This window comes from Dicentrarchus labrax, unplaced genomic scaffold (genome assembly GCF_905237075.1).
Source record: "Dicentrarchus labrax unplaced genomic scaffold, dlabrax2021, whole genome shotgun sequence".
NCBI classification, from domain to species: domain Eukaryota; kingdom Metazoa; phylum Chordata; class Actinopteri; family Moronidae; genus Dicentrarchus; species Dicentrarchus labrax.
This window is the reverse complement of record NW_026136708.1, coordinates 14933282-14950393: the sequence shown is the minus strand read 5'-3', so window position 1 is coordinate 14950393 and position 17112 is coordinate 14933282. Positions and strand designations below refer to the sequence as shown.

General features: G+C 38.1%; 1 protein-coding gene across 2 annotated transcripts in view; it reads left to right on the top strand.

The window, feature by feature from the left end:
- The window catches only part of rngtt (RNA guanylyltransferase and 5'-phosphatase), an 80734-nt gene that overhangs the window by 54448 nt on the left and 9174 nt on the right, over positions 1-17112 (top strand). Inside the window, exons 13-14 of one of the 2 annotated variants that reach the window (XM_051408747.1) lie at positions 8190-8290; positions 13514-13580. In XM_051408747.1, the coding sequence (XP_051264707.1) occupies positions 8190-8290; positions 13514-13580 (168 nt within the window). Of the gene's footprint in view, positions 1-6894; positions 7011-7382; positions 8075-8189; positions 8291-13513; positions 13581-17112 lie in introns of those variants that run through there. The other variant, XM_051408748.1, reaches the window with a different exon arrangement.

Sequence of the window (17112 nt, the reverse complement as noted above, 5' to 3'; positions counted from 1 at the left end):
TTTGATGGTGTCTGTCACCTGTTTGGTGGGTGTTGCCAACCAGGAAATGACCACCTGCACTTAAGTCAGACTCATGGTAGGTATGCATGCATCAGCCCACTTTGGAGGAGTTCTGTAACATTAATTTCAACAGGTCAGCTTTGGTTTGTGAGGGGAAAAAACAACCATGTCCTGTACTCTACAGATACTCTGAGTTAACGTGTTGAATCAGTATCAGGAGAGAAAAAACAGCATCATTGCTGTAGTGTAAAATTCCCTCGGAATACATAACAGAGTACACAGGGTTTTGCTTCAGCACAAGATGTCTGATCTTTGGTCAATTTCACCCTCAAACTAAATATTTGATAAGATTTCGGTTTACAAGCACATTACTCTTTTACTAAAGGCCCATTCACAGCAGTTTACAGCAAATGCAACAGCTTGAGCTTTAGAATGAGTTTAAATTCCTTTACCACCGACACTACTACCAACCATTAATGTTTGAAGGGGGCCAATAACACTGTGTCACATTGCAGTTGTTTTCCAAAGTCATTGATTTTTGTCAATGTCTACACCAACCAGTGCATTGTTAATCTCCTCTTGTGTGAATGAGATTAGGGTGGTCTCGGGGTTAAGCCCAGCGGGGTCGTGTCCATTAATATTAGCACAAAGGTTGAAACTGCAGCAGCCCACAGTCACTTTGTGTGTTATCTCACCCAACACATGGTGTCCTTGGAATATGTTTTCTTTGTTTTGGGAACATTAGAAAGATTTTGAATTTATAACAAAACCATTGCCACAGATGGCAGAATTGCTTATGGGACAGCACCCCAGATGGTGATTTCTTATGAAGAATACAAAGAAGAATTTTTGTTCTCTCTTCTCTTTAAAAAAAAAAAAACCTCTAATAATTTCAACAGCACACAGAAATTCAAGTCGGTACAGAAGGTGTGATTCATATCAATTTTGGACTCATTGAAGTTTAAGCTTTTGAATCATATTGTGAAAGATGATCTGAGACAGATATGTGAGTTTAGTAGGTCACATCATTGGTTATTGTGCATTTTATGTGGTTCATGAATCAGTATAATCATTTTATGTGGGTTTTGCTATTCTTCAGAGTATCTATGTGTCATAACTGCAGACCATTTACCTCAAGATTTACCATTTAACTTCCCATCCCTTTATTCCTCAACCTTGTTTATTCCAAGACAAAAGATACAGTTTTGCACATTCACAACAAAACCCTGCATAAACACACACACACACACACACACACACACACACACACACACACACACACACACAGTGTCAATGTTACTATATAGTAAATAGGCCAGTCTGAGCTGTGACTGAGGGAGATTTTCTCTGTGGAACAGATTTATTGGACTTGTCCAGCCGTTTGTCTGTAATCTGCAGCACACCTAAACAATAGAATACGCCTTGGAGCAAAAAGCTGTTATTGAAATGAGACTTTGAAAAAAAACACTGTAATCAAAGGACTTGTCTTGAAGCATACCCCCAAGCAAGCTGCTTGTTCTTCAATAGAATTAAGCTTTCTACATTTATTATGGATAACTTCTGATATCATTTGTCAGATTCACTCTGTCTATGATTACAGTGGTTTGTGTACAATTATAGACAATCAGCCTTTTGATATGAAAGAGAAACTCAAGTGCTTATGAATAAATAGTGCTGCAGATATTGCCTAGGTTTGTGGTTAATCACATGCCATTGCTTTTAAACTATTTGTGAGTAATAGCGATGATTTATTCATCACTAGTTTCCCACAAAAGTCAACACATTTCAGACAGTAGTGAGAGGGAGATATCTACATCCCTGCAAAGGCAGTCGAAACTAAGAAACTCCAATGTAAATTGTATTTTCAGCTACAGTATGGTGTATATTTTGCAAATGTTAGAAAGTCACCCATTCAACGTTCAACACAACAAAATCAAAGATTAACCATTATATGGAAGGTATCCATCACAGATAGATTTAATTCTGTTTCATGGCACTCGATGTTGCTTTAAATCATATATTACAACAATACAATCAACAACAACGTAATACAACGCAGTTACAAACAACAGATAATCAATAAATCATGCAATAAACAGCAGGGCAGCATGTGTTAAAAAATCAGCAAGAAGATAAAAATGTATACTTTAAAATAAGATGCAATGTAGTTAAAGTGAATAGGCTAGTTTTAAATGATGGGTTTTAAGAGCAGTTTTAAAATCTGTAATCTTAGACAACAAAGTCAGTATATTTGTTGATCAGTTGGCCCACCACATTGATCCAGACTGAAATATCTTGATGAATTACCATTTTTATTGTAAAGACATTCATGGTGCCCGGATCATAAATCCTACTGACTTTGGTGATCACCTTTTCCTCCAACACCACCGTGAGGCCATCATTTGTTTTTGGTTTTTTAACAAATATTAGATCATTTATAATGTGTAAATGTGTTGTCAAAAAGGATGTTGTTGAATCAATTGTATTGCTTTTAAAATAAAAAAAATCCTTTTGACCGTTTATTTTATAGTTGGACTATGTTGTACAAAGAGCAAATTTAGCATTCTGGTGCAGTGTTTTCGATAGTGTTTACCTTCCCATACTTTCAGGTGAAGTGAAAATGACAGGACCATATTTCTTCCTGAGGAAATATAGAGTGGAAATATGGATTGTTCTCAAATACAACCCGGCTATTTCTGGACGTTAAAAGGGTAACAAATCTCTGATCTACAGCCGTTCAATAGCTTGTCACATTGTCTGTTTGCTGCTCTCTCCCTATGTTGGAATAGTTGGTCCCCCCCCCAGGTTATTTATTTCCCCATACTGACATCAGGGAAGGGCCACAGTTTGGTTCTACCGGTCACAACAAAGTTACGGTATGGTGTTTAACTGAGGCCAATCGGAATTTCATTACAGCATCCTTACAGCTGTTTTTGTGATAACCTGTCCAGCTACTGTAAAGAACCACTCTGTGAGCTCCAGGTTTTTTGAGGAGCTTTAATTTTCCAGTCATGCTTGGGTAAGCAATGCTTGGTGTATTTTCTGTGTCCAACTTGGGCTATTTTGAAAATGCTTGTGGAAGTGATAAAGTCTTAGGTGGCAGTTTTGTGGACTACTTTGAGTTCTTTATCTTTGTCACCAAAAAGATTTAGTTGAAGTAGAAGTATAAAACTGCAAAGTCAGCCGAGTAGCGATTGCACAGCTACACTGCTGGTGATTCCTGTAGTCACGTCATGCTGGTGTTTTTGAAAGCTGGCACAAGTTATGAGACTTCATTATATTCAGAATTCTTCAACAAAAAATAAGAATATGGAGTCCAGGAAACATTTTAGAACTTTTTTTTTTCTTTTACTTTAACAACTTTCTATAGAAAAAATAGTCCCTATGGTAACTGTAGAAAGTGAGGTCTGTAGATTATCTTCAGGGACAGTATTATTATTATTAATCAGGAAACACATCTTTAATTAATTCCAAATAATTTGTCTGTTGTAGCTAGACACTGAAATAAACAATATAGAATGTAAATTGTTTTAAAAATTAGCTTTGCAAATGTTTTACGAGGAAAGAAAATGTATTTAGCACTTTTTAGACGTCCCAGTTTACACGCATTTTGTTAAGAAACATTTAATCTAAATATAACGTGTCTTTATTTGCAAGAAAACCCCACGTGGCAGTTACTCTTGAAATAATTGTGAAATGTTTTTTAAATTGATAAGAGAGGAGCTGGATTAGTTCTTTTATTCTATTCTATGTAGTTAAATAGTCACTAGTGTCTGTGTGCATACAAGTATATAATCAAAGCAGGGGCAGAATAATTATTTCAAATGAACAAGTAACAACTCCAAAGGTCTACAGAGGTCTAAAATTTTAAATTGGGGTTAAGGTATCATTGAGTGAGTTTAGATTATTGTAGGCCTGTGTGGGGTGGCTGTTGAGTTAAGATGTTCATTAAGATCAAGTAATTGATTAGTTAAAAAAGTAATTACATTCATTTCTTTTGGCATGTATGCTCTTCTTTTGAAAAGTGAGGAAACCATACAGCCACACTCTTGCTTTCACGCTGTGCATCTCCCTCATGTTTTTCTTCCCCTCAGCATTTCTAACTTGAAATAGCAGGCAATTTATATGCAATGAAGCATCATTACATGAAAATGAATTTGATAGATGAGAGATGTGTTCCTGAATGCAAGATTGGGTTTGAAGGTCTGTTTTGCACCTCAATAATGAAGCTCTTGTTTTGTATGTGCAGTCACTTATTGACAAGACTAACAATAGTAATGGAAGGGCGAGTGCAACTGGCAGCACCTTTTTATTTAGGAATGAATTTGAAGGTCACCTATTTATTTAATCTGCAGTCTGATTGGCTTTTCATGGTGTTGTTGCTATGGTTCTGCTGGCTTGGATTGATTTTAAAGCAAAATTCACTTTGGTTGAAAATGTAGCATCCACATTTTGGTATGCAGAGTTAGGAACAAGACTCAGTAGATCCTCAGGCTTGTGGATTTTCTGGGGCTGACTCATTCACTAGTAGAAGTTTATATGTACAGTGAATACACAGATAAACCAGGCAAACTTTCTGCTAGTGCTGGAAGAAGTAATCAGATCTTTTTACTCAAGTAAAAGTACTACCACACTGTGAAAATATTCCACTACAAGAAAGAGTCATGCATTCAAAACCTTACTGAGGTAGAAGTATGCAAGTAGTATCACAAAATCTACTTAAAGTATCAAAAGTAAATGTACTCATTGGTCAAATGGTCCATTTCAGCGTTTTACTATAACATAGGATGTTTTTGGATGAATAATTCTGCTGTATTAATGTGTAAGCTTCATTTTACTGTTGGACTAATTTTAACAACTTTATATGCTATCAGGTAGATTAATCATAATAAATCATCATTATGTGTTTGTTGTATTGCTGTCTATATCTCTATCCCATAAAAAAACAGTTTATTTATCTTAAGGAGTAGCAGAATTTTCTCAACCCATAAAAGAACATTTAATTCTTCAGTTTATCAGAAAAGTTCAAATTAAAAATTGCCAAATTTAGAGATACATGGTTTTCAGGGCAGGTAAAGAAAAAAGCTGTCAGACAAATAGTGAAGTAAAAAGTACAATATTTGCCTCTGAAATTTAATGGAGTAGAAGTATAAAGTTATATCAAATGGAAATACTCAAGTTAAGTAAAAATTTAAGGTATTTTGTACTTTCTTAAGTACTTTTACTCAAGTACTGTACTTCATTCCACGACAGCCTTTTGCCTATATATTTTATCTCTTCAGAGGTAATACTGTATACTGTGGAGGACTTAATCCCTATACACGTTCATGTTTCATTTCTCAGAAGAGCTACATGCATAAGTGGAACAAGTCATTTCACAAGAGGTTATTTTGATGCCTGTGCTGCATAGCATAACTAACTGCATTGAAAAATGTTCCTTTCCACACCCACGTTTTCAGAAGAAAAGATGTACTCAGTCAAGGTTTTTCAAAAGAGACATGCCCTCCTTTCCTGCTCGGTGAATAGCCTTTGTGGAGTGTGCTGGTTTCAAAGGCACATGAAGGCCTCCTCCCACACGGAGAGCTCCGCTGCGGACAAAGCAGAAGGACGCCCCACACTCGTTACCTTCACTTCACACCTAAAACGACAAAGTCAAGTAATAGTTTCTCAACTAAAGTGGTACTTATATTATAAGTCCAATTAACATCACATGTAGTCATGCCCTTGGTGTAGTCAAAAATAAAGTTTTTTTAAATGTATTCTTAATAGTTGTGTATTTTTAAATGGAAGAAACATTAGAAATGCTCTTTGGTCTCAGTCAGCTGGCATGGCGGTGTTACATCGTAGGGAATAAGAGATAACATAGACAGAAGTTCTGCTTTGGTCTACATTTCGTGGTCAGACAGTGTGTTAGTGGTCTTAAAGTCTTTTAAAGCCAAAGATCTAAAATATAAATATAAAAAAATCAATTTTGTATTCAATTTAATGAAAGTTATCTCAGTGAAACAAGCCTGTGTTTCTCACTAAATTGAAAGTGCAACTAACTTACTTACTTAAGTCAATATAAAAAGGTAAATTTTTTGTGCTGGTTAGGCGGCTGCAAAATTATTTCAAAGAGGGTACATTATTAAAAACAAGTGAGAACCACTGCTGTAGCAGACGAAACAAATGCTATTTAATTTCAGTTTGACTTTAAGACAAACTTTGATGTAGCATATGTCAGCCTTACTTCGTTATAAAAAATCATGCCAAATAGTTCAAATGCATTTTCAGTCACGCAGGAACCTTACCTAAATCACTGAAAAACAACATTTTATCACTCGTAGTATCTAATAATGCATAATCTGGCAGGAAGAAGTACTTAGATCCTTGTAAATGTATTGTAAATAAATACCACAGTGCAAAAATACTGTGGTAAGTAAAAGTCCTGCATTCAAACTTTACTTATGTAAAAGTACAGAAGCAAAATGCACTTAAATATCTCAAGTAAAAGTTCTTATTCTGCAAAATGTCTTGTTTCAAAGTTTTATTTTATTATATAATATATTGTTGTATATATTGTTTAATTACATAATTGCATTTCTGTTGCTGCTGCATTAACATGGATACAGCATTTTATTGTTGTAGCTGATTGTTGGATCATCTGACATCATGTGAAACACCCTCTCCAACATCAGAAATTGGCAGGAGCCTCGTCCGACAATTTTTTGTAACTTTCTGAAACTGTCAGTCACCATTTTCTACAACGACTGGCCAGATGTTGAGGCGTGAGAGTTAGACAGGGTTTTAACTGTTGTCATCTTCACACAACTATTGTCTGTCATTTCTTGTGTGTTCAACGTAGTGCAGCACTATTAAGGAGACTGACGCGTCCACTCTTATCCCCACTTGTAGGCATCGTGGTGTCGACACTACAAAGGCATACAAAAGACAGAGTTCTTGGAGAAAGATCAGAGAGGCTATAATGGCAGGCTTTTTGTTCCACCTTCGAGCTGGGTCATTGAGAACAGGTATAAACACTTAAGCCTTTAAGCAAGGTCAGACAACACGTTATGCAACCTACATGGCTTCAAGCAGACTAAACCATTACTCTCTGTAATAGCAATGGCACTGAACCCAGCTTGCAGACGTTAAAAACATGGGCTGCAGAATCATACAACATGAGTATATTTGCACTAGGCTTGACCCTGAATTGACTGAAAACCATTTAAAAAACGTCAGGCTTCAAGATTTTCATGCTATTCAGCACAATCAACAGCTTGCCAAACTCAGACACCAGGCTTTGTATTTGCGGAGGAGTAAGGTAGTTTTTTTTGACAAGTAGTGGTGTGTTTCTTTCTGCCGATGATGAATTTAAGTTTTTTTTTTTTCCCCCCTCAAAGTCCTGCCATAGGGGCATACGTGGGTGGAGCCAGGAACCCCTTATTTGGTCATGTGCTGTGACAGCGCAGGTTCTCCTGAGGAATCCTGTCTTGTTTTCTACACATTTCCTTGGAGTAGACTTCTGTTACCGGGCAACCTGACAGTGACGGAGTCTGATCATCTGTTCCCGCCTCCACCCGTCATGCCTTTACATTTCTCATGTTCCAGCCACTTGCTTCATGTCTTCTGAAATGTCAAGCATGCATAAATAATGGAGAAATGATGGAGGAAAGCATGTTGTGTCACATGTTGCTGCACATTAAAACACAGTAGTGATGTGGAGAAATGTTGAATTATCAGCCTTTTAATGGTTTATCATCTCTATTCTTGTGCTTCCACCATACAGTTTTCTACTTATAATCATTGATTTTCAAATGTGAAGCACTTGAACACATTTTTTAATTAGCTCTTTTTTTTTTGTTTGCGTTTCGTAATGATGTTGATACCCAGAGACTCATTTTTAACCTAAGATCAATTCATTTCCATGTTCATTTTCCTTGCTGCTCTAGATAGTTAGATACCAACAGTGTACCATAATGGAGCCTAATTTGTATGAGGCTCATTAACTGTAGCTGTTGCTTAAAAATTATGCTCGGTTTACAAATTGCTCAGTCATTAAGTCTGCAGAGTTATGGGTTGACAAAACTGCAAACTACTCATGAAACCCACAGTGTCACCCTTGTTCCATAAAAGCAGCTTTAATGTTTATCTGCAGCAAATCTTCCATATTATTAATTTTTTATTGGGGGGATTGGGTGTCTCTGCAGAGATACAAGGCCGGAAGGTGTGATGACATCCTCAAGTGGAAGCCCCCCAATCTGAACTCTGTGGACTTTCGCCTCAAGATCACCAAAGTCGGAGGAGAAGGGTAAGTCGCTGTTGCCTGGGAAACGCTCTGCCTGATGAATCTAATAGCACCTATCATTTTGTGACACACTGGAGTACTTGGAGACATCCGCGCACACACCCCTAAACGTGTACAGTTGCTGTGTGTGTTGGTGTCAGAAGCATGCTTTGAACCAAAGAAATCCATTGAATTGCTTTGACATTAATCTTTTCTTTACCAACCTGTCTTTCTCCCACATTTCCTTTTCCTTTTTTTTTTTTTTGCCTTGGGGTTTAATTCGTCTTACAGTAACGTTGCAACAGTGTGCAAAAGTTCATTCCTTTCCCCATAATCACTTCCATGCAATTTTGTGTCCAATCACAGAAGTGGTTTATATGCTGTGAGTGCCTGTATGTTTAAAGAAATACCCAACTGCCCTTCCCCTTTTCTCTCATTTTATGCGTTTTATCTTCGGCAGCATAAATTATTCAGACCTACTGATGCTCATCCTAGACCTGATCCTTGTAAACATTAGAACTCATTAGAACAATTCTATACTAGAAAAGACAACATATTCCTGCAGGTTGGACAGGGTGGACTACGATGACATTTTGTACGGACATTCCTGTTCCCCAGAAGATGAATCCTACAAACTTTGGTGACCTCTTGACATTTTCTCTTCTCTCTGGTTAACATCTTTGGTTTTTACTTGAATGTCTCAAAATAACAATTGGATGGATTGCCATGAAATTTGGTGCAGATGGTCATTGTTAACCTTTGCGAAGCAGCTGGACTTAGAAGTTCACAAAATCTAAGTATTACATGAGAATCCATCTTGAAAGGCTTCAATGTATGCGCTTGTGGCTGGTACAGTGGTAATAGACCAATCAGTGTCCTTTGAAGGACCTATCCATGGTAGGGATAGGTGTTGGTCAGATTTTAACCTGTACCACTACTACCACTACTGCCTATCGTTCTGGTACTTTTGTGTTTGTTTTTTCCAAGAGTGACCTGAATGACCCAAATCTGTTCTCAATGTTAAAGGTGTTTTTACTCCTACGTTATATCGTTTGTTGAACTGATTGAAGTTTGCTTGTGATAGATAGTAATAGACAGATGATTCATCTAATCACTTGCCTATACTTAAAAGTGCATGCCATTATCCCATATGGTCCTCTTACCAACCACCTGGCAAAGTCGGGTTATTTGATGGTACACAGAGGAAGAATTTTTCCTCCAGAACCACCAAAAGGTCAAATGTAAAGTTTTTACTTATCTGGTGAAATATCACAACTATTGGATAGATTCCCATAATATTTGGTACAGATATTTATCTTTCCAGGAGGATAAATTGTAACTTCAATGATCCCTTTTCATCTAACATCAGGTCAAAATGTGTCCAACACTGTAATGTATGAACTACCTGCAAAATGGAAAAAACATTCCCATCAGCCTCAGTTGTACTTTGTGTTAAGTGCTCATTAGCAAATTTTAGCATGCTGACACGCTAAACTAAAATAAAAAAAAAACATTGTAAGCATTACACTTTCTAAACATCAACATGTAAGCGTTGTAATCGTGAGCATGCTGACATTCAAATTTAGCTCAAAGCACTACACTGTGTATAAGTACAATTTCAGGGAGCCGCTAGCATGACTGAAGACTTATATTCTTTTTTTTCTGTCAGCGCATCACAATGCGCATCTCTTTGCTTTGTGTGCGTTTCTTCAACTGAGTGTGTGACTATTGTCTGAGGGCAGGCAAACAGACCCATAGCAGTGCGCTTTCTGGTCATGCTGCCTTTTCCTCTGAGAGCCAGGTGACCTTAGTGACTGTTCCAGCTTTGTAGCCATGAGCTTGCCACTCTTCACCAACAACAGACTGAAAGCAGCACAGCAGGGTACAGTCACTCATTCTACTCCAAAGCCGGCCAGCAGGCCAGCTAGTCGGCTTCTTGACTGCTCCCTATGTGTGGGAGGACACAGACGAATATTGTTGCCATTTGAGAATGTTCTGATATTTCCCCAAAAGATGCATTTTGCTGGCATATAAGCACTCATCAGACCTCACTCAGTCTTGGTGTAGGTTTTCAAATCTCTCCTTAGTTACTGTCTGAGAGGGAGAGAGAGAGAGGCAGAGATGGACAGATATGTTAGGAGGTAACAACTGTTTATTCATCAGCCCACACAATCAATCCTTGAGCATGTCTTTGTGTACCACTGAGGCAAACAGCCTGGCAAGTTTTATTACCTTCTCTGAAAGCAAGCACAGAGGCAGACAGTGATTATTGTGTGGCAGGAAGAGTGGTGAGGTGGAAAAGAACAAAATGGAAAGATGAAGCAATTCCAGAAAGCATGCCAACGCCCCTCCCAAGTGTGGAATTGAACAGTCTCGAGCATTGTATAGATTGCTTAAATTATGGATAATTTGAAACCAGCATTCTGTCTGAAGAGGCCATGACTAATGGTTACATCATCATTCATTAGCTGTGGAGTGAGTTTGAAGTCCCAGAAAAGGAGAATAGTACTGTCTGACTGGCATGGATTGGGTCCCTAGAGGCCAGCGTCCAGGCTTCTTGTTACTGGTCTTTCTACTCTGTGGACTCGAGTGTCATTACAGCATCCCAAACCATATTTTGTGTAAAGGATCCACTGTCAAGACAAAGCAGTCAAGTGCTCTCACTTGTGGCTGATGATGTAAAAGCATCAAAGTGAAGTTAATAACATGTGACATAACAGTGCATGTATTACTGTGTGAATTAATCTTATATGCAACATTTAACCTCCAGAGCCACTGTGACGTTGACATTCGAACCATCATGAAGAAACTGCATGGTGTCAGGAAGTGTGATTTTTAGTAGCAGTATTTCTGCAGTGTTAATTGTAAGATGCAAACAATCGTTATATAGACCATTTTTAGAAGCTGCGAGGAAGGATTTGGGTAGCAAAGACGTTCACTGCAGTGTAATTCAGAGCAGGTGAATGTGAAATGTCGAGAAAGTCGCTGCGTTTCAGCCATCAGAACAAACATGGAGCCTGTCTTTGGACTCTGAATCCCTGTGATATGGTTTTCTCTGTATGGACATAAAGATTTCTTGAATTGGTACCCTGAGGGACCCGGTTGTATCCAGTTGGCATGTTGTCACAGGAAGTGTGTTGCCTGAATTCCAGCACGCACATATTGTCAAGTTTAATGCCTAAGTGTTGAACTAACTTGTTCAGTAACTTTTTTTGGCCCATGTTTGGCATGACTCAAACAGTAGGACATGCTGCATTTATCATTTTCAGCTGCTAATCTCTCATCGAGATGGTATGTGTGGGATTGACTTAAAATAAACTACAGTGTCCATGTACAGGAAGGAACATGTCACCAAGTGCAAAAATGTGGTTTATTGTTGGGTTTTTAAAGCTGGGATAGGTAACGTTAGAGAAACTAGGAAGAGACGGCTAGATTTTGAAAGCATACAGCCAAGTGTGAACCTATGGCGACGTCACCCATTGGTTTGTGTGTTTTGAAGCCTCGAGTTTGGCATAATGGCCATAGTCTCGATGGGTTTCGGACCCAGCAGCGGTGACATACTGCGGGTTGAGTAGCCCTCATTGGCTGCGCTTAGTTTTCGACTCGACTGTATCAGGAACCAATTCCAGCTTCCCTGGTCCCACGTGTTCTTGTATTACAGATTAAATGTGTTTCTGAAAAGATTTTAAGTGAGAAAAAGGCAATGCAGAATCCTGATTCATATTTGAACAGCACAGCCTAGTTTGAATGTTTTAATGTAGAGAAGAAAAAAGAGTGCAGCACAGCTCCGATACATCCCCAGGTGTGTGAGGCAGTTTGGCAGTATATAATACACCTTCTTTTTCACATATTTTAGATTATATTTCTTCCCTCAGACCAGGTTATAAAGGTTTTTCAATATTTCATCACTTGAGACCTTGGCCATGCTTTCTTCACATATTCATTGTTTTAGTTGTTCAGGTTTGGCTTTACATTTTTTTTTTTGCTTCTCTGAATTTATAAATAATTCGACCATATTGTTCCAGCTGTTACAAGTAATAGGTAATACAAGTATGATTTCATGCTGTTCAAAGGTTACGCTGACATTTCACAGCTTCTTGATTGCTTCACAAAAACTCCTGACTTGTGTTGGAGGCTATTTTTATTGGTGTCACTTGTTGTTATGGTGCCTCAATTTTGTATTCATCTGAAAATAAAGAATAAAATAATACATTGTGTAATTTAAACCAGCAGGACTCTCAACATAAAGTTAGAATCATGAAACCGCTTGTAAACAACAACAACAGTCTGTTCTTATAGGGCACTCTGATGTGTACTCTCACCTGGTTCCTCATCTGTTCCATTGCATCTCACTGAAAAGAAAATCTTATTGATATCTTACTGTTTTAGAAAATTGTGTCATGATCAGTACTCTTTTCTGGTTGTGGTATTTGACACACAGCACGTGTAAGTCAGAGGTATTAATAGAACCACTGACGAGAATGGACTTTGTTTTGTGAGGACTTGGCACGTAAGAGTGTCCATTACTTCATGGCTATTTGGCTCCCTTAATGTCTACTGCTGCTTCCTTCCTGCTTGTGCCAGCTATCATTACACAGGAGGGGGCTGGGGTGGACGGGAAGAAGGTCTCCAACTTGAAATCTCTGTATGGGGGGCATCAGACTACGTAGCCACACTGTTGTTTAGCTGTCAGTTTAGCCACGTAGCCTCGCTCATTTACGTTCTAAAAATGGTTGACTAATATGAAACCAGTGCCTATGTCCCATGGCACATGGGGTTGTTTTTGGTGGAGGGGGGGGTAAGGTGTGATTAAGACATCTGTTGGGCGTGATCTCTGGGATGAGACACAATACTGCACAGACACATGTTCATGGTACTGAGAGATGCACACACTACTGTACATATAAACCACAATAAAGTCTGAATTAACTGTGCTGAGGGACGGAGATATAGTGCCATATAATGCCTGTGACCTTGTCTTCAGTCTCTGTATATGTCGCACAGAATTATTATTGCCTTGAACCTATCTGAACGTGCCCATACTGTGGTTTTTTCTTTAAGTTTGGAAACGTCAAGCTGTGCAGAGAGACAGAAGGGCTTAAAAAGGTGTAATCTCACATCTCTGCCGTTCTGTTACTAGCTGGAAAATGGAAGCGGTGTAGTGACTTTTTCCACCATTGTTACCATTCAGATACTCTGAGGCTGAGGGTGTTGCGGGTGCTAACCATGATCTTTTTGTCTTCGTAGGCTGATTCCACAGACTGTCGGCTTGCTCTACGTCGGCAGCTATGACAGGCCCTTTGCAAAGATGAAGGTGAGAAATAAATGTGTTGTTTTGTTGAATTCATCCCCGTGCCAACAAGCCTAAGCGCCCTGTGCTCTTCCAGCTTCCCCTGTAACATGAAATAAGATTTTAGTTTTGTTGCAGCTATGCAGCTGAGTTTAAATTGCCAAGAAAAAAAGGAATACACAAAATATTTAGCAAATTATGCTTTTTCTTCATCTGTTACTGTTTGACAAGCAGTTTCATTATTATTCAATTTAGTTGTTTCACTCACCATAAATACTCAGACAGTGGCTCAGGAATATATCTACCATAACTACAGAACCAGGCTTTTATTACAGACAGGTGTTTATTACAATTTTTGCCTGTTTACACGTATTTTTTACAATTCTTGTAAAAATCTTGTTTTACTTACTTAACAGATCTCCTATAGTTATCTGTTCTCTTTCTGTCTTTTTAACCAACTCACTGTTGTCATTCACTAATTAATTTCAGTCAGTTTTACTTTGATCTTTTTTTAGTTCTGTGTTAAGCTGCTGTGAATGAAACGCAACACTTCCTGCATAGATGTTTCACATTCAGTAATTGGAGAATTGTTATGCATTTCTGAAATGATGCAAAGCCAGGTATGCCTTTCACTGAACATATGTATATACTGTGTACAACAGCACATACATGTACAAAGATTAACATTGCCCAAATATCATCATTCTTGTTCTTTTTTCCCAATATGAACTAATCACTCTGTCATTATAATCATATTCTTAAATAGTGCCAAAACAAATCAGATCAATTAATCAGTCAATTGACAGAAAAAGGCTTTTTTACTATTGTCTGACAAACAATCGGCAAAACATGAAAATAATCCAGTGATTATTTGACTATGAAAATAATTTATTAGCTGCAACCCTACTTTAACCTGAGTGTGTTTAGTTGCAGTTGATTTTATATGCAATAATGATGATAATCAATCTACTGATTGTGAAGAAGGAGAGGCATTTCTCAGCTCCACTTAACATCGTGGGATTCACTTCCTTGTTGCGTACAGTCTATGTGAACACACACCGTTGTATGGGATTGCAGACTCTACATCATCAGACCTTTGACCTACAGTAACATAGACTCAGTCAAGTGCTCTCTGCATTAAGTAGCATCTCATCTCCATAAGGGTATAATGGGAATTCGGTGGTCTGGAGTGAAAGTGAGGAGATTCTAACGATAGTTATTACATTTGTTCTACTGTTTCTATTTTAATGCAGATTTGTATAATGCTATTACACTATATGGAAATTTGCCACTTTGACTAAATGACTCTTAGTATGTGTAGGCCTTCCATTAGTCACAGTCATGGTTTAGAAACACAGTAAATGAGTAGTTCTTTTCCCTCTGGTATTGTCACTGTTCTGCCAATTCCCATGTATCAGCCCTGGGCTCTGTAACTGAACACGGTAGAGTCTCTGTTTGCCGCTCGGTCTCTAAGCTCCTCTCAGGGCAACAGAGCAAAAGCTGAAGCCCTGGGGTCATCTTCTGTCAGCTTTCATGTTGCTATTTTTGTTGTGAAATGTGTTTTACAGTCAGTCCAAATGTGAATATGCTAAAAAATGGTAATTATATGCCAGCCCATGACACGTCAACTTCTGGTTTTGGCTGCCTGAATAATGTTCCTGATAGATCTTGCTTGTAGTGCACCACAGAGTAGTTCTGATATTCATTGCCTCGCTCATGGGTATGTTAGTAATGGCGGTGTGTCGATAGATTTAATTTGAGGCAGATCCAGTTGCCAGCTCCTTTGAAAGCATCAGGCTCCTGGAAGAAAAAGAAGAAATCAAACCAACTCTTTCTGTAATTAGAAAAATGTCGTAATCTTCATGAAAACTGGTTTTATTGGCTCAATTCCTCCAATTTAGCTCCTTATTGTTGTAATTCCTTACACTCTTGGCACCTACAGGGAATCACTAAAATGAATTTTGGAATGGAGCTTTCATGAGGAAATATCAGCTCAGCCTTTCGAAAAGAGCAAATATTGTGAAAGACCAGACCAGCTGAAACCATGTTATCCAGCCAATATTTGTTTAATATTTGTTATAGATTATAGAGTCGTGATCATGTGTGTAGATGCAAGCTTTACAGGGTACATTTCCTTTGTGTCGCCTTAGATCTTATTGTACTTTTTCTTTATAATAAACAAATCTATAATTACTATAGTAAATATAGTCACAGGCTGAAAAACAAAAAGTCAGTTTTTTATCTTTTCAGCCTTTTTTTGGGTGTTTATCCCTTAATTATGTTGCACCTGAAGCTCAGTAAATTGGATATAATCCTCACAGCTAAATTATGGTTTATTATAACTTGCGTTTTATTTTTATTGATCCCTCTGTTGGTTCAGTCTGTTATGACAAACCTATTTACCTACTGTACTTGCACTAGTCTTAAAGGAATAATTTTGGGGAAATGATTGAGAAAAAAGAGGCTTATTGGCTTTCTTTCCCCAGAATTAGATGAGAAGATTGATACCACTCTCTACAGTCTCTACAGTAAATGTGCAGCTGGAACCAGCAGCAGAGGCGGGAAACAGTAGACCAGCTAGTTTGGCTCCATCCAAAGATAACAAAATCCATCTACCAGCACCTCTAAAGCTCACTGATTAACCCGCTTCATCTTGTTTCTTTAATCCAATCCTAGAGTCTTGTTTTCCCTGCCAGGTTGCCAGGCAACCAGCACGACAGGCCAAAAGATAGTCCGACAAGTGTAAAACCACAACTTCAGTTTTTGTATAGATTAAACAGACAGGACACAGTGTGCTAATAAGTGAGCTTTAGTGCTGGTAGGTGGATTTTTTTACCTTTGTACTGAGTCGGGCTAGCTGTTTCTCCCTGTTAGTAAGTAGTTCTTTGTACTAAACTAAGCTACCAGTTGCTGGCTAGCTTCATATTTATTGTACAAACAACAAGAACAGTATCGGTCTTCTCACATAACTTGTTAAATGTTACGAGTGCTCACTTTGTTTTTCTTCCAAATAAAGTGGTAGCTAATCTTCCTAAAATCTCCTAATCTTTCGAGATCTCGGCTACTACTTTGTGGAGTACAATGTTATTAAAACACTAGAATTGAGAGCTAAAGCTACACAAATAAAACCCAACTTGTGATAAACCACTCATTACAGCTACTCATTTCTATAGTTTGTGAGAGGAGGCGTTTTCAGTCCTGGTAGAAATAATGGCTATTGATTTCCCCATTGAGGTTTAGTTTCAGTGCTTCATGGTGTTGGCTCCCTATGCCGAACGATATGTGGCCTGTGAGTACAGCTCATTAATCATAAATAATCTGAATGGTGCCTGACAGATCTAGGCACCAGAGACGAGAGATAAGAGCAGTTCTTTGTCAAAGACCAGCCGCTTTGATGAAGCCGTGAGATTTCTGCAGTGCGCACTTCACCTGCAGAGTGCTGAAATGCCTCTGACAGTTTTTTCCATCAATAATTTCCCCAATTTGTAGAACTCTATATGCATCATTAAGTAAGTTAAAACAAGTATGTCTCTTTTTTTAATCAAGAGTGACACTT